The following is a 25631-nucleotide window of genomic DNA, read 5'->3' on the forward strand; positions in this document are numbered from 1 at the left end:
TTTCATTCCCCTCTTCTAGGCACCACTTCACATCCTCCACACACTGTGCTCATTTCACAAACTCAGATCAGGATGCCTAACCACCTTCCTTCTTAAGCAGTAAGAAATGGTGGTGAAAACACATCATAAGCCTGTGAAGTAATTAACTGCTATATCCAAGTGTTTCACAGTCCCCAGCCTAACAAATCTGTGAATATTTCTGGACGGTGAGACTTCTTTTCATGCAAGAGGGAAAAAGGTAAGTAACTGCTTAAAGCAAAAGATGGACTTACCTTCTGGACAGTGTACGTGGCACCCTTCTACACACTGCAGAGGGCACTCCAAAGGCTGCGGGTGCTGGCAAGTTATAGGGCAAGCGGGTCCACAGCTATTATATCGCCATTCACATTGATATTCTAATTCTTGTTTATTCAGGTCCTCACAGCTTTGTGCTATGCAGTGAAAGAATCAGAGGTGGAAAAAAATATTAATCAAACCACAGTGTATTCACCATGCCTCTCAGAACTACGACACCAAACTTGGTGTTAAGTGGACCACATACTCATAGAAAAAGAAAAAGATTCACATATTTAAATATTTTTTAATAAGATATTTTTATACTACATCCAGGACAGGCCACTTCTTCACATTTAGATCTTTTTTTCACATAATGAAATACTTCCTCTAGACTAGAGATATTTGATTTTGATAAAAACAATTGAAAAAATAAAACTTTAATTATTAATTTATATATATTACAGAGAACAATTCTTTTTCAAGATTTGTTTGTATCACTGACTATTATAACCCTTGAGGGAATAATTTTTTTCAGGTATGGCTCTGAACATAAATAGAAAAAGAAGTGGAAATGTCACTGAGCTGCTAGCCCAGTCCCATTAAAACAAACTTCTCTCCACATCAGCGGGAGCAGACTTGGATGAGAACAATCTGTCTGAGCCAACAGCTTTTCATCCAAATCTTCTTTATCTACCCTGTACTTACGGCACAGAGTTGGTGATCTCCAGTGAACCACAACACCTTCTTGGGCACAGGCATGTGCATAGGCCGCTATAACATCACAGAAACAAGCACAGTCCCCAACGGATTCGCAAGCACAAGTGTCATACATGCAAATATCTATGTAGGGCTCAGGATTCACCTGCAAAAGAGAAATAAAGGGTACAGTATCCTCAATGACTCCCATTATCTCTTTCTTGTAGGCATATTTAATCTCCAGATGGTTTGGCTGCTCCATTTCCCATGAGTTGATGCAAAACATAAATCAGTGCAGTTCTTTCTGATGATATCAGCAAGGGATCACATTGGACCACATTTTTGAAGTTGGTATAGACACTGAAGTTTATTGTCCCTTGATATTTCCCATATGAAGTAACTTAATATTTTTGGACTCTTATCCTCACACTTACCCTTTGGGCAGCAGCTTGTGTAGAATGCAGTCTAAATGGCATTACATTAGCTCAGCTCCCCCTCCCCTCCAATCTCAACCCTTATGCTTAACTTCATGGAGGTTCCACCCATGGAGGCATCCAAGGTCAAGCTTTACTGGGCTCTGAGCAACCTGATCTAATTAAAGATGTTCCTGCTCACTGCAGGGGGTTGGACTAGATGACCTTTTAAGGTGCCTTCCAACCCAACGCATTCTATGCTTCTATGAGTCAGTCTCTAGGCTTAAGAGTAAAATTTTGCTCAAGCAAAAGTTATTCTGTATCTTACTACTAGGTAGTATCTTTCATTTTCCCATGAAGCATCAGCTACAGGGTCAAGGATAAGAGTGCCAATTAGTTGGCCTCCTGCAAGTTCTGTGTGCTGTCAGCTCAACCATGGTTTTCCCAGCAGCTGTAATCAGTGTCAGCACTGATCATGCAGAATTGAAGAATGTGAAACATATGACACAATACTCACAAGTTTTTTGCATTCTTGAAAAAGATCCCCAGACAAAATGCTGCATGATGTTTCCACCATCACCTGCTTCAACATATTTCCATCACAGAGTGGAGACATCGAGGTCTGTTCCCGGTTGGGCTTAATATTGTAAGAGACAAGCACACATCGCGTTAGTCTTGCCTGCAAGACCTCAAGACATCTCAAATTGACTTACTAGCACTAGATATTTGTAATGACAAAGGAAATTATTTCCCTGAGAAAAGTTTCATTCTGATGTATGATGGGCACAGATCCTGCCATGGCAGAACAGAGTAGAGCTGGTCACCTCCTATATTTTCGCCAGCTCTTACTCATACGCTGCAGCTTTCACATAAACATTTTGATGACAGGAAGACCCACTGTACCAAACATCCATCCTGAAATGTTCATTCACAGGTCTACAAAAGGCCCATGAGACTCACAAACATGACCAGTCTTTAGCAGACAATACCCAAGGCCAACGCCGAATAAGTCTCCCCCACTTCCATTTAATTTATCTGAGAAGAGCACTAGCATCAATATGGCATTTATCATGGGTATAGTCTGCAGGTTCTGTCCTGTGCCTGTTACATTGACACGAGAAACTGCTCCTTCTCAGTCCTACGCTGTGGTCTCACTCCTCGTTACTGCAACTTCTTCCGTGCTCCAGACGAGTCAAATCAAAGAAGTGACACTTGGCAAGATAGTACTGTGGCTATGTCACACTTACACATAACTAGCAAACTAACCCAAAAGGTTTCGTATGCTAAAAGAAAAAAGCTTAATCTTATTTTCTGATAGCTTAACTATTTTAAGGGAAAATCTGAAAACAGACATTTCCCTCCCCAAAATTTAGACATATTTCCATGAGAAAGTTTTCAGCCTTAAAAGCATCATATGAATTAAATGCTTCATTTTACAAACATAAAAACAAGTTGTCTTAAAGTTGCTTCCTCTCACTTTTTGGTTCGGAAATACTTTTGGCCATAATTATTTGTCAGCTCAGGAAAAATCTACTATTCAACTTCATTCTTTCAAAACTCCGTATTTGGAATAGAGGAAGTATACTCTCATGTGAAACATATCTAGTATCCCATTAAATTACCTAAGCTCTTGCACCAGAACAGATAGAACACTTTCAGACAGCAGGTAACCTTAAAATTCAGCTGCAGTAATAGATGGCAATAAGATCTTACATCCTCCCCAGTGTCTTGCTTTATCTCTTCAAGTCTCTTCTGATGCGAAAATAAAAACTGAATGCTCTTTAAAAAAAGATCAAGAAGTATATACAAAGAAGTAAATTTGTGTATTCAGTTGTTCATAAATGGAGAAAGATTTGGGATACAGAAATTTGAACAGGGAAATACAAAACTTTCATCTGAACTCTCCTTGTCCAAAAATTACAGCTGCTTTTTTAGATTAAGCTCTAAAATGAGATTTCCAGTTATACCTGGATTTCAAGCATCTGGGCTGGCAAACTCTATGAACAGCCTCAACTGTACAGGTTGGCTATTTTAACATTCATCTGAAGTCAGGCAGTGCAGGACCTTAAATAAGTTAACTGATTTTCTATCACACTTCAAGAAATATATTATTTGGCAAAAATATAGGAGAAGGAGTTAATTTATATTTATTTGTACCCTTTCAAACCTCTGTGTCCACTCTTGAGTGATACTATAACCTGTGTTAATCAGTTTTCACAGTTCATTTGCAATCACCTTTTCAACATCAGCACAGTGTGGATTAACTTTCCAAGAATTCCCAAAGTCAACTGGATCTACTTCAAGATGTTCATTACTGCTGGTCAAATCATTGTTTTGTATTCCATCAAAATTTCCACACAGACCACACACTTGATCCTTGCAGGGAAAGAAACATAAAATACATTAATCTTAAACCTGTAGAAATTGGTTTGGGTTTTTTTATCCTAGTGCTTTAATGACATAAGGCTCAAAAACTGAATTATCCTTGGCCTTACCAAGTTCACTAAAATAGTTTCTCACAGAGAATGTTTAGCTCCTATTCCTGTTCTGCTTAGTTGAAAGTAGGACCATACGGTTTCCAGTGACTCCAGGAAGCAAGATGACAACTCAGATCAGTGGTGCCTGTGGGCTTTATCTGGAGAATGTCCCTACAATCCCATTTTATTTCTGGAGAAGAACGTCCTACCACCATCACTAGTAAATCTGGCTTCTTGTACTGCTCTTCTTGAATACAAAAAAAAATAAAATCACTCAATGCGTAGTTATTCTGAGGCACCACAGTATTCATCCTATCTGTCATAGCTCATCTTCAATGACTCAGAATTTGCTCCCTACAGTGGAACTATCAGAACCTTATGGTATTACAAAAAAAATCCCTTCATTTTCAAGCAAGTGCCTAATACTCAGTAGAAATCTATCAGCATGTCTGAATAAAAAAAAATGCTATTCCCCATAGACTAAATCAGTGCCTTTTAATGAGAATAAGTAGTAAAGACAAAAAAAAAAAAAAAAAAAAAAGGAAAAACCACACATACTTTGAAATTTCCTTTTAAGATAACTGAGACTCCCATGGCCAGATCCCAGGTCACACTGATGTTTTTGCCCAGTAAAATGATGTAATAACGGCCAGACCTCATGACTTCTAAAGCATTGTCATCTTTAGGAGGTACCTTGATATTTACCTGAAGAAGAAAAGCACGTTGTACTATCAACTATGTCAGTAGTTACTATTTCATGTAGGTCATTTTCCCAGTGAGACACGTGCTCATAGGTTAACAGCTATTTTCAAACATGCTGTTTTCCAGGAAACAGATAGTCCCCATACACTACACAGATGCTCCAGAGCACTTGCAAAACTGTAAGTAAGATATGGGCAAGGAACTGATTACAGGCTTGTCTCTACACTGAAAAGTTTCTGTGGATAAATTATTGCCTTAGAAACAGAACTTCTGAACATTGAATCAGGATACAAAAGTACGGTACTTCAATCTCATAATTTTGAATGTGGCAACTTTTGAATGAGTCCCTTGTGCTCCCGAGGTGTAAGATATACTCACTGCAAATGCTAACACAAAAAGCAATGACTGCTAAAAAGAAAGAGGGCTGATAAAGAGGACAGGGTATAAACAACTAACGATCAGTTTAGTATTTGATTGATAGTTCATTGAATAATTACTTTTTAGTTTTAGTCTATTGTTTTCGGAAACTAATAATTCTGTGCTCCTCAAGTGAGTAGCGACAAAAGGGCTGGCTAAGTTCAAGTGTAACATGAACTGGGAGAAGCACATGCATCAGTGGCCTCTGAGGGACCAGAGCCCGATTCTGAAGTCACGAATAACTTTCTTGCCAACCAGCAAGAAACAACCAACAGAAAAAACTCCAAGATACTCCTTTCAGTGCCTCTTAATTTTTCCACCACTTTCACTTCCCCTGTGTGCTTTTTCTCTTTCCATCTGGCTGCAAATTCATCATCTCCAGCTACTAAAAACTTATGAGATTAATTTAAAATGCTTTCTTTCACACCATAATCCCATTTCAATAGGAACTCTAATAGGATTACTATCCACATTTGGAGAAAAATGTCTGTCATGTCTGTTACTTTCAGTACCATCAATGCACTCACTGAAAACTGCTTAATTGTGGAAGAGGCAGATGAAAACTTTCAGTCGGTACAAATAGTGATTAAACAAGGGAGAAAGAGCAGCTCACAAAAAATTCACACAAAAAAAAAATAGTAGGATAAGGAAATATTCTACCCTCAAACTATTTTTTCTTGCTCCATTCAGTAAACGCTCAGAATCGTAATTCAACTCTCTAATCTCAGAGTAATTATCAGAAACCTTTATCCCCAGAGAAGACAGTTCACTTCCTTTCAAGATCTCCTAAGGAGGGCTTTCAATGTTTTAGGGAAAAATATGTTAAAAGATATTTTAGGAACTCAAAGTTTTTTCATCTTTTCCTAGGCCCAATATATTACTTTACAGTCTACTTTGACTTGGTCACTTAACTTCTAAATATAGTAGTCTCTATCTTTCTGAACTCAGGTGAAAAACAGGAGGACAAAGCTGAGCAGGCAGGCTGACCTAAGTTACAGAATTTCTATGTTTATTGAGGCTTTTTGCCCAGCCATGAAGACATAAACTTTTGACCTTGCAAACTGGCAGATTTATTTGTTTCAGAAAAGCAAAACTAACTTCATAATTTTTTTTTAATGTGAGCCAGAACTGTAACATGCATATACTTCAATTAAGTCCCCATTTACTTAAAATTAGAAGCTGCTCTCATTTTAAAACAATGCTGCTTGGAAACACTTTAACGGGGCAGGGGGGGAACCAAAAGTCCTTGTGGAAGAAGAGAGTAGGAAATCATCACTGGGCGAGAATTTGCCTAAAAGTCTTCATATCAGCTGTTTTTCCAAAATCTCTCCTTTAGTTGCTTTTATTTCTAAGAAAAGTGGCTCTAGATATTAGTACACTGAGCTTTAAACTCTCTAGAAAAACAGCTAAACATTCAGTCAAGGATGCAAGGACACGCTCTCTTGGGAACCAAACGCCCTGTGTTGCTGGAGTTGCCGGATGCCTAATTCACCTCCTGTGTTTTCTGGCCTTTCTTTAGCTGTCCAAACGGAATCACAGGTTTTCTGAAAATCTGCCACCTAATGAAGCTGTCAGACAAAGCCTAGCCTTACATAATGGTCCCTGCAGTACTATTCACCTTCACCCAGGTAGAGGATTCAGTAGAAATAAAGAATTGGTTTGGCAACTAGGATGTCCTGTGTTCATTCCTCCTGCAACCCAAAGCCTGCACAGATCATATGCTGTCACGATGCACTGCGCAGACATTAGTAATAGAATAATGGTCGCGTTTTACGTGTCCCTGTCAAGTATCAGTGGCACACAGCAATTTGCAGGCTATGCAAAACCTGGTAGAGCTTTGTTAATCCAAATAAAGACAAATGTAGAGCAGTTTCACGTTTCACTGGGAAAATTTTAGCAAATCTCTAGTGCAGATGCCAGTTCAAGAGCACAACACTTCTGAAAACTGAGCAACTGAAACACTTTAATCCACTGAAGCTCGGTAATTTTTGAACACACAGACGGTCTTAATCGTTACAGTGCTGGAGGCAAAGCACTGAACTCTACCCTTTGGAAAGCTCGTTTCCTGCTGTGGAGGGACATGGGAGGTGGAGGTGATTCTTGGTCAATTTTTCAGTCTTTGTTGTAGAAAAGAGGGGGAAAAAAAAGAATCCAGACATCTGGATCTTCCATCTGACAATTTAACAAGAGAAAGGGTAGTTGAAATTTGCTTCTGCAGTATCAACTTGAGTCATGACTTTTTTTTTCCCCCGTATGCTCTGACCTTCAGGTGGCTAAATTAGCTCTGAAGTTTTACTAGTCACGGGACAATCAACTTCTTGGCACTCCCTTGCACTTAACATAGCTTGAAATGGACATTCTATGTTCAGAAAGGTAATTCCTCATATGACCTTGCTTTGAACAGCATTCTTATCTGAGATAAATTTGTTAACACCAAGTAGAAATACCAAAATGGCTTATACATCTGGAAGCAAAATGAATAACTATAATCATTGAATGTTAGGGATTGGAAGGGACCTCTAGAGATCATCTGAGTCCCATCTCCCCCACCAGAGCAGGAACCCCTAGGGCAGCCACACAGGAATACATCCAAGCGGGTTTTGAAAGTTTCCAGAGAAAGAGACTTCACAACGTGTCAGGGCAGCCTGTTCCAGTGCTCTGTCACCCTCATGGTAAAGAGGTTTCTCCTCATGTTGAGGTGGAAGTTCCCATGTTCTAGCTTATACCCATTATTCCTTGTACTATTACTGTGCACCACTGAAAAGAGACTGGACCCTTCCTCTCAATACCCATCTTTCAGACATTTATACACTTTAACAAGATTCCCTTTTAGCCTTCTCTTCTCAAGACTAAATACCCCCAGTTCTCTCAGTCTTTCTTCATAGGAGAGATGTTTGAATCTTGCAAGAGGCTCAAACATCTCTCCTACGAAGAAAGACTGAGAGAACCTGCTGATCTGCTAATTTTATGATCAAGAACCACTGAGCATGAGGTCATTCGTATCTCATCTTACTAAACGACCAAAACAAAATTTTTTTCCCCAAAAAAACGAAAGAGAATAGAAGTGTACATACGTTTCCATCAAGCAATTCTATTTCCCCCCTTTCATACAGAATGATAATCCTTTTGGTGCACTTTTCTCCAGTGAAGCCACAGCCTTCATTCGAAATTAGTATCCGGAACGTCCCAGAATCATCCTTGCAGAAATCCTGTCAGATGAAAATAAATGAATGAGTCATTAACATGAAACATATTAAAAAACACATAAAGATCTATGAAGAAAAAGGAAGCCTCAAATGTAATCTTGTCCAATCTGTGGCCAGTAGAATACGTGTTGACATGCCAGCTCTTCCTATATTGATTTATTTTGTGGTTAGCGTTGATATTCATGTGGTCCACCCCTTAAAGAATGAGGTACACTCTACCAGTGACACATACACATGCTTACTTTGGAAGGTATTCTTTGGCAGGAAGAATCTATGCTATTACTGTATCTGTAATATTTTAAAGATATACAATGGGCACAGTGTACATCTTAATACACAGATACTAATTAACAGTGAAAACAAGTCTCTGCAGGTGAAATGATAAGATGAAAACATAAACCTAGGAGGTTAGGTTAGAAAGAAGGGTTAGAAAGAGACTTACTGCACAGTTTTAAGCAAAATATCTAATGCTCCTGTTTTCCAGCCTAAACATAAATAATTACTACAACAATGTCAAACTATTTAAGGACCACTTATGAGTATTTTAATATGAGTATTTAAGGACACTTATGAGTAGTTTAATGTATCAGTCTTCTCTTAAGTCAAATATTACCAAGATGCAAGGAGAGGTAGTGCTACATTTATACAATTACCTGTGAGTACAAGGCTTTTTAGGTTTTGTGGGGTTTTTTCCTCCTCTTTTAAGAAAAAAAAAAACACCTGTCTATAGTTCTGTGTTTGTCATCTGAGGAAAACAGATCTCGTTTTCATTTTAAGTAGTGTTATAGTACCATGAGTCATAAGGGCCATAAGATCTTTACACAGAGCTCTCACTACTGTCAAAGTGATCAGTCTTCCAAGGTAGTCTGGCTGGCATCAAGGTGGGAACATACTTCAATGATCAGGAACAGGTTGATCACACTGTCCTGCCCAAGCACTGCAAGGAGAAATCTGCTTCATGAAAAGGGTCCATGAAGAAAATTGTAGCCCACCGAAGAAATGTGTCAGTTCTTAAGTGCAAAAGACTGTTATCAATTAGCATAGGATCCATCTAGTGCTAGACCAAATTTTCAGATAAATCCTTCTTTTGCACACACATTTTTAGATACACAATGATTTGCATCTGTAGATGAGCCTTAATCTTACTTAACTCTAAATTTCTGACGGCTCTTACAAATCACAAATTGATGTTATTGCACTATGTCTTTATCCACCTCTCCTTCTTGCTGCAAGGAAAACCGATATTGTCAATATACTCCAAACAGGTTGGTGCGTGGAACAGGATTGTGACTTTGCTAAGGTGAACGGGAAGAGTGTGCTCCACATGAAGCCAGGGCAAGTTCACTGAGCTCTCCTTGTCTCACTCAGTCAGAAAGTAAGCCATTACTACAGGATAAAGAGGCTAGTGGAGAATGAGTAAAGATTGATTTATGTGTATCTCCAATTCCTTGTTAGAGACAAGATTCAGACAGCTCCTCTCTGTACCATGTTGCTATCATATGATTTATGACTGCCAGCTAGACACATGAAAATCTAACTCATTACTGTAGAACACAATGCAATCTTCAAAGTTCTCAATGGATTTGTGAAGTCACTAATAAGCTCTGCTCTCCTCTACCATACATCTGGATTAGTAATTAAGAATACTTTACAGCAATTTATCCAAACGTTGGACTTCTCACCTAAAACAGCTTTTATATTATCAGATAGCTTTGGCATTTGACATGTCCTTACCTGAACTAATACATACTGACAGTTCCCTGGAAACTTGTATTTCAGTCCATCAAATGTCAAATAATGAGCTGTACCAATAGCAGTGCAGGTGCCATCGCACACGTTTTTGGTGCATTCCCACTTTCGACCACGGCACACACTGTAATAGTGAAAATAAGTCAGTGACAGTCATCATTATTTCTAATGTATATAATAAGCAAGAGAAAGCAAGGTGCTTTAGGCAAAAGAGCAAAACTTTCTCCCTCCAGGAGATCATGATCTGAAGACTCTCCAAAAGTCACACAAATGGGAATAATGTACTATTTTGTCTTTTTCCTGGACCTGGGTCAGGGGATAACTGACTGCAGACCAAACAAGAGCATTGTTCCTCTGCATGGCTTAACCCAGACATCAGCTGTAGCTCTGTGAGCAACCTTTGCAGTTGTTCGCACTGCTGTCCATCCTCAGGGATGTCCCCAGTACATCCTCTCTGTGTCTGGCCTCGAGAAGGTACTCTTAGAGGGCTCAGCTCCATGCCTGGGCTGCTGGAATCCTTTTCTAAGCTGCATTATTGTGCACTAGTGTGACATTTTCTCTCATTAATATAAACTACCATATCTTAGCATTGGGTGTAGAAATCCAAATAGTGCGTTAACACATTAAGTAAACAATGAATGTGCTTCCCTTTTTCTTACAAGCTGCATATAGATGTGTATGTTTTATAAATTTCCCTATTACAAAAAGAGACCTGGACAGAGCCTGCAAGAATATTTCATAATGCTGTTAGTATTTTATTTTGGATATACTGTTCTGCTCTGAATAACCTTTCAGAAAAACAGATATATTACCCTTTAGGGGTCATTACGGGTTAAATACAAAGTAGAATACCAGCAACCCTGTTTTTATTTGCAGTACTGTCCATTTTTTCCTCATCAAAAGCAAAAATAGTAGAAAATCTACTATTCAATTGATGCAAAAGGACACGTGCTTACTCCAGTGATCAACTTCTGGGACCAAGTAACCAGGACCATAATTTAGTCTGCCCAGAAGCTTTTGTTCAGATCATATGCTTAAGTACAATACCACTCTTCTCCAAAGTGATCTCTCTGTTCTTAAATTACATCCATCCTTCATGAAGTTTATCTGACCTAGCAATTGGAGACACTGCCTCACAGTCTGAAAAAAAGCACATTTATGAATAGAAAAAAATTTTATTTCTGTACATAGGTACACATATACCCTCTGAGGAATGTCCTAGGGTGTGATACTATCCCCTGAGATATTCTGTGGTGATCAAATCAGAACCATCTGCCCTACAGGAGAACTCAGGTTTGGTGACATAAAAATAGGACTCCAAGCTAAATCACAGCTTATGTAACAGGAGATATGACAAGACTCCTGATCATGAAAGGAGATACACCAGTGGCTCCTTGGCTGTAAATCTTGCAGGTTATGTTGACCAGGACACCTCCTAGTTACAATCACAGACTATACAAGAAAAAAAAGTGGTGGGAGGGGGGGGAAGGTACATTCTGACATGCAGAGTAAATCAAGGCACTGCTTTGTTTTTACAGGAAGGGAATCCTGAAGAGCAATCAGACACAGGGTTACAGCCTTGATATCATTATATCCACATTGCTGTAGTAGCTGTACTGCACTGTCATTATTGTACAAAATCAATGATGTTATGCTGAAAGGGACAGCATTCTTTTTCTTGTTTCAATACTTTTGTACTCCTTCTGTCTTCTTTTTCTCTTTGCTGTTTTATTTTTTAAAAAAAAAACAAAAAAGAACAAAAAAAAACAAACAAAAAACCCCACATGATGATCATCTGAATGGATAATCAAAATGCAGATGGACAATTCTCTTATCTTGGTGTAACTCGATTGGTTTCAGTGTAATTATATCAGTGTAACAGACAGAAGGGAAAATAGTAGGGCTCCTAGTATCCATAATGACACCAAAACAGCCTTATTCAACACCAATCATTATTAAATTTCTGAGAACTTCCAAGAATATTTGTATCCTGTCTTTGCTGTGATACATAATAATCTATATCTTATGTGGCACCCTGATAAATAAGACTCAATGAGATAAATATGTTTAAGGAGGAAAACAGGGAAATTGAGAAATAAAGACAAGAGACTTCAGAATATCCACCACATCCTCTTGCCCTTTTCCAGAAGCATCCTGAAGAATGAAAAGCCTTGCTACAGAAGCTGCAGGTATGGAAGGGAATCTTTCCATTGGCAACCACAGGCTTCTGATCAGGGAAATAAATCAATTTGCTAGCTAGCGAGAGACTGAGAAAATAAAAGCCAAAGTCAATGAAGCATAAGATCTGTTCAGTCTTTTATTTGTTATTAATTTTGGAGAGATAGAATAGCATCTGACACCATATCTAATTTAATCTAATAATAATAATTTAATAATCTAATAAGCAATGTCTTGCTTAAGGTCGGAGAACCATTCATCTACTAAATGCTATATGAATTCAGATGGACAATATCACTGCCCCAGGGATTTTTTTAATCAAGCTCTATAAGGGCAGGAAAAGGGGAATTCTATCCCTGCTTTACAGATGTAAAAACTCACAGATAAAAAAAATCTGAAGTACTTTCCCCAAGATCAAATTACTGAAAATACAAGTACTGAACCAAGTTCTCTAGTAATTAACCCAAGCATAAGCATTTTTAATCTTGATAACACTTCACAGTATAATAAACATTGTGTGATACATTTTCTTCAAAGAATTAAATTTCAGCACCCTCTGCTATTAAATCTCTAGTAATAGGTAGAGAAAGACATTGTATATATGTGCACAGATACATTATAAAGTACATGGTGTAGCAAATTTCAGATTAGCAAATTTCTGCTGTGTACTGCTTCATAAATATTATTCCAAAATTTTCACTGAGCTCTACAGTGAATTCCCAATACATCGCATAAGAAAAGTTTTGCCACTGGCTTAGACTTGGAGACATTCCGTTGTTCATGAATTAGGGTCTCCCACATGTCAAGTTGAATGCAAACGCCAAATCTGACACCTCTGGCTCATATATTGCGTTTGCAGGTGTTCACATCTGGCTAAGAACAAGTGAGAATGAGAACGCCTGCAACCACAGTACAAAAAGGAAAAACAAAAGAAAAGGACGATCTGATCTCCAAAATGCAGACTCTCAGTTCTTATTAATTCTCAAAGCAACAGTAATTTCCTATATCACTTTCTAAATGACATTTGACTTGATATTCACATAGTTCAAAAAAGCCCTAGTGACATTATTTTAAGGGACCTTATTTCCAATTTTACTTTCACATTCAAGAAAAATACTAAAACTGAGAGGAAGAACTTCTTGTCAATGAGAAAAAGGATGATTTCTAACATTTTCTTGACCCCGATATTGAAGAAAATTCTATGTATTAGAGGAAGTGTGGCTTACAATGGCATTCCCAGAAACAAAAGGGCGGTTATGAAAATGCAACATGGTTAACGACTATTTTAAGATTGAAGATAATAAGAATGACTGAAAATAAAAAGATTGTGCATGTTTATTGTGAAGAATCTTGCAAATTTTCACAATACCTAGGAGTTTTACTGTTTGCTGTCCGTTTTCAATAAAACTTTCATTGTGTCTGTTTTTCATCTGAGGCGCTTCTATTTTGACATAACGTAAGCACATTATAGTATATGTATCTATCTGAAATCAAACTTCATCTTCCTTCCTTCATACCTACTTTTCCCCAGGTCTAATTTTATTTTGTGATTCATAACGTAATATATGGCTGAGAAGGAAAAGAAGGAAACAAAATAGTGGAAGGTCAATATTTCCATACAAACCCACAAAACCTTATATCCAAATCTAACTTAGACTACTTAGGCGCAGTCCCTAGTTTAAAAATACAACACTTGAAATCTCTCTTGCTCAGAGATCAATGTATGAAATAAAATCCAAACTAAATGACTCTTTAACAGTGCTGATTCTCCAACCTCTTGTGGGTGCCACAGAACGAGGCAGGGACATTTCAGGTAAAACATACAGGAAGTCTGAAGGTTAAGTCCAAAGAGAACACAGTTTCCAAACTGGAGCTCTTCAGGAAAGAGCCACCATTACCTCCACAAGCACACACGGAGAATAAAGCACCTCCAAAGCAGCAAGCGTGCTGTGCAGGCAGAAGCCAGGAATTGTCCAAGCAGGCAAATACCTTATACCCTATCCAAGGCTGTGGCTGAGGGCTCCCCTCTATGCAAATCTCACAGTACAATACTCTCTTTTTGAACGTACGAACTACTTTTAAAGAGTCAAACAGGATAGATAGAGATGCAAGTAAAAGACAAGATAGTAAAAGAAAGTCTTCTTCTAACAACACATCGTCAGCTTCCTCTTTTTTTTTTTTCTCTCTCTTTTTTCTTTTCTTTTTAAAGCTATCAAAGAACCGAGCACTCATTTGAGATATAAGAGGTCAGCTCTGGTTTTGCCCAATTCTTTAATAATTTTCCTGAAGAGTTCCTGTCATATTATAAGCTGGCATATCACTTCCCTTCTGTTGATGCATGCTTCTGGCTGAAAAGGACTGATCTGAAGGGCCTCAGATGGCAAAAAAAGGGAAGCATGATGGCAGAGCTTAGTGACAAAGCGCAGGCTCCATTCTTTCCACCCAAGAGGAGCTCCTGTATTGTTATCTTGTGTTGCAAAATCAAGGAGTAAGTGACCTGCACAGACACCTGTTTGAAAGGTACCAGGTACAGTTTGACAGATATTGTACCAGTCTTTATGCAACATGTGAAGGGAATATGCTGCTCTGTGAAATATGTGCCTTATAGCACTACAAAACCTGACTTTATACAAAATAGATCTGTTAAGCAAACAATTTTTTTTTTAACATATTACATGCCCTAGAGAAGAAAAAAAAAAACAGAAGAAAGCAGTTCCAGTAGCTCACCAGGTGTTGCAGTCATTAGTCACTGTCTCTCCCTTGGCATATTCTCTTCCGTTGTGAAAACACGGGCACCTCTCGGGAGCAACACATTTGTTTTCATGTCGCACCTAAGCAAAACACACAGCCTGTCAGCACACAGGTCTGTCAGTATGTGCTAGTACACAGAGAAGTAAGCACAAGGACATGTGGATAAGGAATAAAGGAAAGGATAGAACAAATGGTTCAAGACTATCTTGGGTGAAAAAGGTACATCATTGCTAATACTTTTCCCCATTAACATAAAAAAGAATTATAGGTACATAAATCACAGTCTTGCCTTTGGGGCTGAATGCCAGCTTAAGCTGCTGGAAGAATAGATTAGAGAGAGAATATTGCAATGAGGAAGCCCAATTTGACCAAAACCTGGATGCGGTGAAGATAAAATGTGCTAACCTTAATATGGAGAGCAGGTGAATAGCATATGCTTCTCACATACAACAAACTCAGGTATACCTACCAGAAATAGGACCTGGATGCAGGGCTCCGCTGAGCTAAAAACTGAACACTGAAGATGAGGCAAGAAGGTACAAGGCCAGAACAACCCAAGTGCAAATGCAGATTCTGTTGTCACAGACAATAGCTCCCCAGGAAAGCCCATCTCCCTGGGAACTTGCCTCTGAAAACTGCAGTAGTCACGCATTTTCTTTCAAATATCTGTATATTTCCTAGAAGGCAGGATAAATATTGGTCCACTTGAGATAGGCTCTATTGCTGGGAAATAGGTCCTTACACTCTATCCACATTTTTCTGCTTTTTCAGTTTTAGCCTACTGATCTTAGTTTCCCTTTCTATAACAACAAACCATTTGTCCTACTTTAACCAAAAAAAAAAAAAAAATCAAACAAGTAATGCCTTCAGTCTAATCATTGTTTTCCATTCTTTTTCTCAGTTTCTTACGCAATTCCTCCCTTTCCATTTTGAAGATGGACAGTTTTAGAGAATCAAACAAAATCAAGGGTGGCTATACCGTCTTTCATTTGGTCATGGTTTGGCAAAGCCAGGGGAAGCTTTGACTCTTATTTCATGGAATACCAAAATGGAGAGTGCTTTCCTTTCCTCTCATTCAAAAGTCACAAAATATCACTTTTCCACTTCAAACTCTTGCTTTAAAATCATTTTAAAAGTTTCTTTTCTACTACTAAATATGGGCCAATGAGATCAATGTAGTCTGAACGCCAGGTTAATAAACTAGAACAGCTCTGCCTTTTCCTATGGGGACCTAAAACTGCCACAGGATTTCATAGCCTGGAGACCTTTCATTCATATGCAGCTCTACATGCTCTGTGGCTTATAGAGAGCTATGTTATGCCAAAGAATCTCACAGTGATAGAAAGAAGATGGAAACAAAGAAGTGCTTTTCTAGATGATATAGCTCGGGCTCTGCCTCAGACTTAATCTCCACAAAGGATGAGAAGAAAACAGGCCAGAGAATACCATATGTTTCCAGGGGTGTTTAATTCCTTCTTTCCTTCCTTTCTGGTGGCATTCAGGAAAAAAAGGAACATATGACTTCACAATCATAGCTACATTTCTTATTTTTTCCACAGCGTTCAGCAACACAGTTCACAAAAGACTTTAGGGCTAGCCTCTGGATACAATACTTGGATTAGACATGTGGTTAGTAAAAGGAGGATTAGGACCTCTTCTACTTGCTCCCTCACACATTGATATGAAGCTAGTCACAGTCTATCCTCAACTCCAAAAACTTAATATATTGGAATTATTATTTTCATCACAAACTTATGGCCACTATGAACCTGCAGTGCAGCAACTGTTAATCCACTGACAAAGATGGAAGACTACCTCGTCTGAATACTGCAGAGTGGGTGGGATTTAAAAAGCTGGACATAAGTAACCAAAGCAGACTTTCTGCAGGCAACTAATTATTTTTGCTGCAACTCAACAGATTATGATTTTATTAACAGTAACATATAACCTACAGGTCACACTGACACCATACCCAAAAGCTGGCACATCTGGCAGCCTGATGCCAAGCTGCTTTACAAGCCTGTTGAGCACAACACCACGTGCTTCGACAAGGCTGGTGGCCGCTATTCACAAACAGCTGGACTTTCTGTGGAAGTCTCTCAATCCATCAAGAGAGAGCATTTAACACCAGAGATCTAACAGTCCTGAGTGCCTGAGGTGATGGGAGGCAACCACAAGATGCAGGTTTGTAATGAGAACAGCTGCTGTTCACGCCATCTCACACCCTTACGATGATGCTCCTGAGAGTGCGTCTGTAGAATTATAAGTGGTTGACCAGCTGATGATCTGCCCCTCTACTTGGGGATCTGACAGAAATATCCATCATTTCCTTGCTCTTTCTTATTAATTGTTAAGCCTTGACAGATCTTACAAAAAGAAAGACAATATTACAGATTTCAGAACCTTTAAGATTCTTCTCCACTAAACTCTGAGGCTGAATTTTAATCTCTTTTGGTCAACACAATTTCAATGAGTATCTCACTGCCAAGGGAAGCTCAAGATTTTCACTCTGTTCCTCATGACACACCTGAGGGCTTCAGCAGAAAGTCAGCCAAAGGTATAAAGGACTATGGGATTAAGTAAAGGAAGGGGATCAGGTTAGAACCCAACAGCTGATATGTTTTAACTAAAACAGTCTGTCACCATTTCTGTGCAGATAAAGACAAGTTAAAAACATGTTAGGACAGACTACTCAATGTGTGCTGGATTGCACTTGACTTTTCTACATTAGCTGTGCTTCTTATGTTTGTTCTGTGAAATATTATTCTTGGGCAGATGTACACATCAGAAAGCTGGTACCCACCTCCTCATGAAGATTCTGTCATGTCAACTCTAGGATAAGCCGATTTTGATTTTCCAGCAGGAAAATCAAAATAGCACTCTATTAAGCTTCTGCTGAAAACAGTTCGGAAGAAAAAACCCTTTCAATCTTTTCTGACTAAAATGCTTTGTGTTTGTTGGGTTTTTTTCTACTAACATATCATCATTTTAGAAATAATTTTACTTTAGTAGCATATATACAATAAAATGTTTCATTTGAATTTTAAAATTAATTTTGCCTCAGTTGTTGGAAAATGAAAGAAACTAATTTTCTAGTTTTCAAGTCTCTGGATTTTGTATTTTCTGATTGTTCTGCTCCTCTTTTTCCCCAGAAATGTGGTTAACACTCCATTTGTGTATTTATTAATATTTTCCAATGGGAAAAACACTGAGTGCAGTAAACTAACCTGAGAAAGCATATTTCCCCACACACTTCTGCACATATGTTATGATTTATCTTTTCTGCTCTGCAAAAGGGTGACAAGTATGGAGAATTTCCCACTCTCCAGATGATCAAAGACAGAAAAAGAATAATTACTTTTCACGACATATTGAACATTTTTATTTTTAAGAAATCAAAACAATGTAAAACATTAAGTCATGATGAACTGGAAAACTTATTTTTCTGTTAAAACAAATTAATTTTCATCTGCATTTTCTGACTGGGGAAATAATCAGCCTATTGACTGGCAATTTCTTACACCAGCAGATTTTCTAATTCAAACCTGGGCAACAGCAGCACCATGTTCATGAACAATCCTTGATTATCGTTTTATAATTTTTCAGATATGTAACTCAAAAAATATCAGGCAATTTGTGCATATGGATTTTAGACTACTAACTTGTTTAAGACTGATAACTCAGCTGATCTGTAAATATCTCCTTATATAGGTAAGGATAAAATTACACTTAATTACATAGGAACTGCTATGTATACTTGCGACGTGTACTATAGATGTTTATGTAACTTGTGTATTTTTGACTGTGTTTCTTGATAATATGAACCATTTCAGAGAAGCAAGATTTTTTTTTTGCTAATAAGTTATCCATGATCATTCATTATTTTTATACACTGTATGTATCTTTTGCTGTAGTGCAAAAGAAAAAAAACCCTTCAATAAAATGGCACAATTTCTTCCAGAGTGATGATACGTGCAAATATTTATTCCCCTAACTGTTCAGTATTGTTATTTCCCACAGATATTCCTACAAACAGTAGCTCACCTTCATGAGAGCTTGAAAAATCAGACAAGATTGCAGAAAACCAACAAGGGAGACTGACTGGTAAAAAAATAATAATTTTTTTTTTCCACCCCCTTTACTGCTCAGCAGTGTTGGTTCAAACCTGGAAGACACAGATTTCACGAGTTGAGGCGCTTTCCCTCTGTGCTCCCAGAGTCTTTGAGGCAGAGAGAGACAAGATGGAAATGAGAACCTGGTCACCACTCCAAATCTTTCCATCTTTGACAACTGGTACTGGGAGAACGCTGCAGAACGCAGAAATAAAGAAAAAGCCTCCTCCCAACCATCCTGGCTAGATACCTATTGGTGACGAGGAGGAGGAAACTGCTCTTTGATAACAAGCTGGCAGGTCCTGTGGAACCACTCATCAGGAGTCTAATGCACACTGAAGGGCACCTACTCCATAAAGACACCAAGCTTGCTCATGCCTTTGTGCGGCTGTGTTACAACAAAATCATCTATATGTTGGCTTCTCTTATTGTGGCTTTGAGAAATCCAAATCTCACAACTTTTATTCCTTGCGAGATGAGAAGCCAATGAAAAGCAGCAACTATATACTGAATTTACTGGAAGATTGAATCATACTGTCATCTAGTGGACAAAGAACTTATTTAATTAGTTATCTGGGGGTTGGTTTTTTGTTTGTCTTTTTTTTTTTTAAAAAAAAAAAGGGCACAATTCTTCTATCCAAAATCTGACCAACCACCTCATTGAATTTAGGGGCATGTTTCACATCACTGCAGAACCAGCTGGAGTTTCCAGTTCCAACATGCTTGAAATCACCTGTCCTCACAAAGAATTTTATGAAAAAAATTGTTTGAATGACAGTTCCAACCTACTGAAAAGGAATACAAATTTCTATACTAAACATAAAGGTTAATTTGGGGTAGTTTGGGGTAGTCCATCCCCCTTTTCTTTTTTTCCTGTTGAGAAGTTAACATAATTTATTTTCTGTGATTCTCTCTAAAGTGTACTACTACCATAACTTGGAACTGAAATCAAATCTCAAGCTCCTTCACCAAATCAAAGAAGTTTGATTGCCATGTAGAGAGAAAGACCTGTTCACACTGGAGTTCTCGGCACTGCACAAATACAAAAACTTTTGTAAGTTTGCTTATCACACTGCTATATTCTTCTCTAAAAGAAAAAACATTTTAAAACTGGAATGTGAAAAGGAGTAATGCTTGCTTTTTAAAATTGTGATGAAAATTTACTCAATGTTGATATGGATGCCTTCAAATTCTGTTCTGTATTTTTCACTCTGTACCTATAAGACACTTGACAAGCCTATGCTTTTGCCCACAGCTGGCATTTTATTCTGGAGTAGCATCTATTTACATAAATGTGTGTTTGTCAGCAAAATATGGCAGCCATGTTCAAAACATGCATTAATATTCATGCTAGAAATTAGTGTATTATGATAATTCTGGAAGGTGTTTCTAGTAAGATAATGAAAGGAATCTGGGGGGAGAAAACACCTCTATTCATATAGAAGAGGAAAAAACAACTTTTAGAAAATACTTGTTTTTAACTAGAGTTAATTGCTTTTTTAAAAATTTAAACTAGTAGTTAAATTCATTAGAGTTGAAGTCTAAACATAATCATGCATCTCAACCTGAGATGTAATAACCCACACCTTCATTTGCTAACAGTCAAGATCCCATGCACATTAATCTAATCCTGAACTTTGAGTAGATATGAAAGATTTAAGTAACCTTTTGCAAGTATGTCCAGCAGCTCTAGGTTGGTTCTCCTCCCCCTCAGCTCTGCCCTTGTGAGACCACATCTGGAATACTATGTTCAGTTTTGGGTTCCCCAATTCAAGACAGACAGGAATCTATCGGAGAGAGTCCAACGGAGAGCTACAAGGATGATTAAGGGACTTGATCATCTCTCCTGTGAAGAGAGACTGAGAGAACTGGGGCTGTTTAGCCTTGAAAGGAGATGGCTGAGAGGGGACCTTATTAATGTATATAAATATCTTAGGGGTGGGTGTCAAGTGGAAGGAGAAAATATCTTCTCAGTGGTGCCCAGTAATCAAACAAGAAATGATGGGTTTAATTTAGGACATAGGAAGTTCCATCTCAACATGAGAAATTTCTATGATTTCTAGACTTCCTGGGTTGCAGCATGTGAAAACATTTCTGACTCAGGCATATGGTAAAGCAAAAACTGTACAAGCACATCTCTAAGTACCACAGTCTCAAAGTCTCAGAGTTGTAGAGTATTTTAGCCCTCAAACAGAACAGAGACACAACTTCAACTCTCTTCTTCCAACATCTGCTAAATAAGTCCATCTGCATTTAATGCGTTGAACATCACAAACTTCTTAATCCCAGCAGTTTTCCTGGGCAGATAACTCAAAAGTGCCGTTTATTCAACTTCATAGAGAGGGTACCATATGCTACACCTCTATCTGATTCACGGGATGCCTGGGACTATACCTCTAGCCCACCGTGGGATCCTGTGCACGACTCTTCGCCTGCCCGGAGTGTTGCGCAGCTCTGAATACCAATGCTTTTTTGATTGCTCAGAGACCAACAGCAACAACGTGCTGTCTATTTTACTCTGTTTGCTTTTTATCAGGGCTCTAAACTGGCATTGAGATCACAATCTGTGGCTAAGCAAATAACTACTTGCTTGTTTACTCTAATTAAAAATGACTAAACAACTAAGTAAATTTGAGGGTTGCAGGGAGACATAGCCCTGGACTCCAGAAAGCATCTTACCAGTGGAAAAAAGCATGCTTAGCACAGCACCTGCTACTCCAGGACAGCCTCTGACATCATCTTAGCAAGTTTTGTGTCCCAGTTTCCTTCTCATGGGGAACTCTCAGTTTGGTACAATACAGAGAAACAATATAGATGGAGACCTGAGAAGGAGGCAACTAGGATCAACAGGAGGATTGGCTAGATTTGGGGTATTTGGGGTATGGGTGTCTGTGTATTTCTGTCTTGGTCCTAAAAATGTGGGGTTTGGCTTTTTGATTATCAATTATTATTGCAAGCTAAACTTCACCTTTTATCCAGATATACTAATATAAATACTTTAAACTAGTCATAATTTTGACAGAGTCAATATTTCACAGCCTCATTTTTCCAAGCTGTAAGTAGACTGCTGGTAAGAAAGAACAAAGGCAAAAAAAGCTAGAGAGGATGTGCTTCTCTTCTGGGCAGTTCAGTCTGCTTACCATCCCTTTGGGACAAAGGCATCCAGATATGCAGCCATGGCTGATGCATTCCAAGTCATAATTCTGGCAAGTCTTGGCACACTCCAACCCTTGAGCTCTCGGGTTGTTTGCAGGACAGACAAATCTTTCCATGGGAGATCTGCATGTCAAGCTCCTTTTTACTTTAAAAAATAAATTTAAAAAAATTGCAGTTAGAACTCAAGTATTGTTAGCCCAGTATTTTTCTAAAAGATGGATCAACATTTTTATTCGAAAAATATTTTAAGATGTAGAATGGAGCAATACCACTACACCACTATCCATGACATCGTAAAGGTAACAGTCACCACTTCTCATGAAGTTACCGCAGTTAGGTTATCATAAAAGCATGTATTCTGGCAGCAGCACAAGGGTTTGATTCCAGATTGCACTAGGGCTGCCAGGATGCCTCAGCGTGAAACATATTTCCATCTGCAGGCAGTGTACATGAGCACTCTCAGCACAAAAATCAATGTTCTGAGAAGCAACAGCACTATGTATTATTCCGTCTAGACTCGCAACAGAGTATAAGTACGTGGGAGGCTGTTAATAACGTCCTTACTTTAAACACAAAGTTTTCAAACCCTCTGAGAACTCAGGTTCCAACAGAAGATCAGGATTTCCCAAGAAACTCCAGGTTATTATTTCAGACAATGCTAGAAATATGCCTCTGAGTTTTTGTAATCCTTAACATACTAGCATCAGGAAAACTATGTCTTAATAAAATTAGAGCAAGAGATGGATGAGATATACACCCAGAAGGCTTGAGTAACCTGGCCTAGTTGAGAGGCATCTTTGTCCATAGCAGGGAGATTGGATTATATGATCTCTAAGGTCCCTTCCAACATAACCCATTCTACGATTCTACGATGGCTCCACCTCAAGGACAGTGGGGGCCAATCAGTGACACCGTTACTGGTGGTCTACCAAGACCCCCTCTCCCATTGCAATCCCATAAGCCCCATCATTATACCGGTGAGAAACTTCAAAAAATCCCAGGCCACTGATGTCCTATTTTCCAACACAGTGCCTTGGCTCTGCAAGGCAGTTGCTAGTCTCCAGGAAGTTTTACAGAAAGATCCCTGGAGGGCACACCTCGCGCCTGGGCCTGGCAGCAGCCATTTAACCTTCAAGCCACAAAAAGCTTCATCTGCTCCAGAGGAGGTCGCAGCCTGTTAGTCAGAAGCAGGAGGTATAGACTGGCTAGTTACTGACGTCATGTGATCCTCAAATAGCAACTGGAGGCCTCAGATTGCCACCAAGGGACCCCTTCAGTTAAAGAGAGACTGCATTGGCTAACCATAATTTTGACTGGTGGGACACAATGAGTGCCATACCCTCCCGCATAAGACTCACAACATCATGAACCACTGCAACCTCTGGTACTTCTCCCTGGTTTAGATTACCAAGAGACTGAAGGGTGGAGAGGGAGAAAAAAACAAACAAACAAGCAAAACCAAAGAAACAAGACAAGCAAACAAACAAACAAAACAAAAAAAACCACAAGAAAACCCCAACAAAAAATCCCAACAACAGAAAAAATACAAATTTTTTAGATAGCATACTAACTTCTGGCAGATGGCCTCTCATCAGCAAAAACATCTGGCAGGAAGGCACCAGGAACTCTGTTTGTGCTGCAGTGCATGAAACCATTTTCACAATAGCTAAGGAAAAAAAATAGAGCTTATATTTAACAAAGTGACATTCAGCTTTCACTCACACCGGTGTTTTCAGACAGGCCTGCAGGGAATTTGTCAGAGTAACAAAACTGCACCTCTCATTGGAACTCATCTGTTGCTCTCTATCCACTGTGCTTATCAACCTTAAAGGTAAACCTTCCTTAAGACAGGTGCAGTGATATACTATCACGGTAACCCAGCTGTACATTAGCCCTATCCTGCTGTATCCAATGCATCTGCACAGGCATAAAGCTGGGCAAAATAATAGTCAGGTCACCTGCAGAAAGAAGAAAGGGACCACTTAAGTGCCTGCAACTTACAATTTTTGTGGTAGAGGAGAAAATGAGAAGACACTACTCTCAAACCTGGGCTTGCCAGGAGCTGTCCAGAAATTACATTACTACTCTCAGCGTACCACTACACAATTTAACAATTATAAATGCTTTTTACTATTTGTATCTTTGATAGAAGTAATTAGGTTTTAAAGTTTAAGAAATATGTCTAAGTACATTGAAGTGACATTTTAAAATCCTACAAAGTAGCTATACTCAGTTATTAAACTTCATTTCAAACTGACAGGAACTGTTCATGGAACAGGGCTTAGTTCTGTTTTCTAAGGTGGCATTTGAAATTATATGGATAGAGATGCAACAGCAAAACTCACAATTTGGTTTGTTGAAAGCAAAATCTTGCCCTCTTTTAAACTAATCTCAGCAGAGGTAGAGGAACTGAACTAGTTAACCACTCAGGCTATCCAAAAATTTGAGTCACGGCACATAGGGATGAGCTATGAACATTGCGCTTACCACATGGTGTAATGGTCCGAAAAGATGTCCTCTGGCTGAAAGATCTCACCGTCATAGTAACAGGAGCAGTGGGACTTTGGCACGCACTGCTCACGTTCATCCAGGTAGTGCCCAGGGGGACAATAGCATCCTTCCATGCAGAGCTCATCACAGTCCTCATCTGGGTAGGACAGGGATCTGCAGGTCTGGTTACACGGAGTCCCACACTGCTGGTACACTTGGCCTTCAGGACAGGTCATTGCTGTTGAATGATGTGCATGTCAGGTAGACTGGCATTTGATCCAGTGCCAACTATTCTTTAAGCTTTTTCTTTAAGCTGCCTAAACCAATCTGGAAAACTGGGGATTAAAATGTATTTACTCAATTTATTCATCAATGGAGGCCTGTATTACACTGTCTCTCCTTAACTCTGCACCAGTGATGCTGAGGGCACTGCTTATATATGTATACAGAAGCAAAACCTTACTATATGCAGTTCCAAATAAATGCTGGGATCCTACTGAAACTCCTGCAAGGGATATTCATCCACAAAAATTCATCCAGAGTGAAAAACAGGGGCTCTGTCCAACATCTGTTACAAGCATCATGTACACATTCATACTTCTCTTCCTCCCCAATATGGCTTTGAACAATTTGCTCAAAGTAAGTAGAAATGTGGGTTTCTGCCTTGGTAAGCAGGTGCTGCAGTAGTCTAAAGCCTCACACCCTAGAAGTGATTTCTGCAGAAATAGGTGCAGATAATGAAGCCATTTAGTGATCATGAAGCTAAAGCTTGGGTACTAACGATTTTGGGCCATTAATTCATTTTTTATGGACACCTAATTATGGCCTTTGGAGTCATTTTGTCTTTGTTTATAAAACCCCCACTTTGCCTCAAATTCGGCGCTGCCGGACTATCTCCTCTGCATACATCAGCATCGGCACTAGGTGGCACCTATGACAAAGCATTTCAGAAGACGAGAAAACAATATCAAGGGCTTTTTAACAGGCCTCCTGATGGCCGGGCTTTAC

The 25631-nt window shown here is 38.9% G+C and overlaps 1 protein-coding gene across 1 annotated transcript in view; it reads right to left on the reverse strand.

Annotated features, from left to right (window-relative positions):
- VWF (von Willebrand factor) overlaps positions 1-25631 on the reverse strand; it is a 133521-nt gene that overhangs the window by 67207 nt on the left and 40683 nt on the right. Inside the window, exons 16-26 of the mRNA XM_009869457.1 lie at positions 24621-24861; positions 23705-23799; positions 22118-22278; positions 14842-14945; positions 9922-10060; positions 8056-8190; positions 4421-4567; positions 3621-3761; positions 1903-2022; positions 982-1138; positions 273-431 (exon numbers count right to left, since the gene is read on the reverse strand). Of these exons, the coding sequence (XP_009867759.1) occupies positions 273-431; positions 982-1138; positions 1903-2022; positions 3621-3761; positions 4421-4567; positions 8056-8190; positions 9922-10060; positions 14842-14945; positions 22118-22278; positions 23705-23799; positions 24621-24861 (1599 nt within the window). The remainder of the gene's footprint in view (positions 1-272; positions 432-981; positions 1139-1902; positions 2023-3620; positions 3762-4420; positions 4568-8055; positions 8191-9921; positions 10061-14841; positions 14946-22117; positions 22279-23704; positions 23800-24620; positions 24862-25631) is intronic.

The sequence above is a fragment of the Apaloderma vittatum genome, unplaced genomic scaffold (assembly GCF_000703405.1).
Source record: "Apaloderma vittatum isolate BGI_N311 unplaced genomic scaffold, ASM70340v1 scaffold1895, whole genome shotgun sequence".
In the NCBI taxonomy this organism is placed as follows: Eukaryota; Metazoa; Chordata; class Aves; order Trogoniformes; family Trogonidae; genus Apaloderma; species Apaloderma vittatum.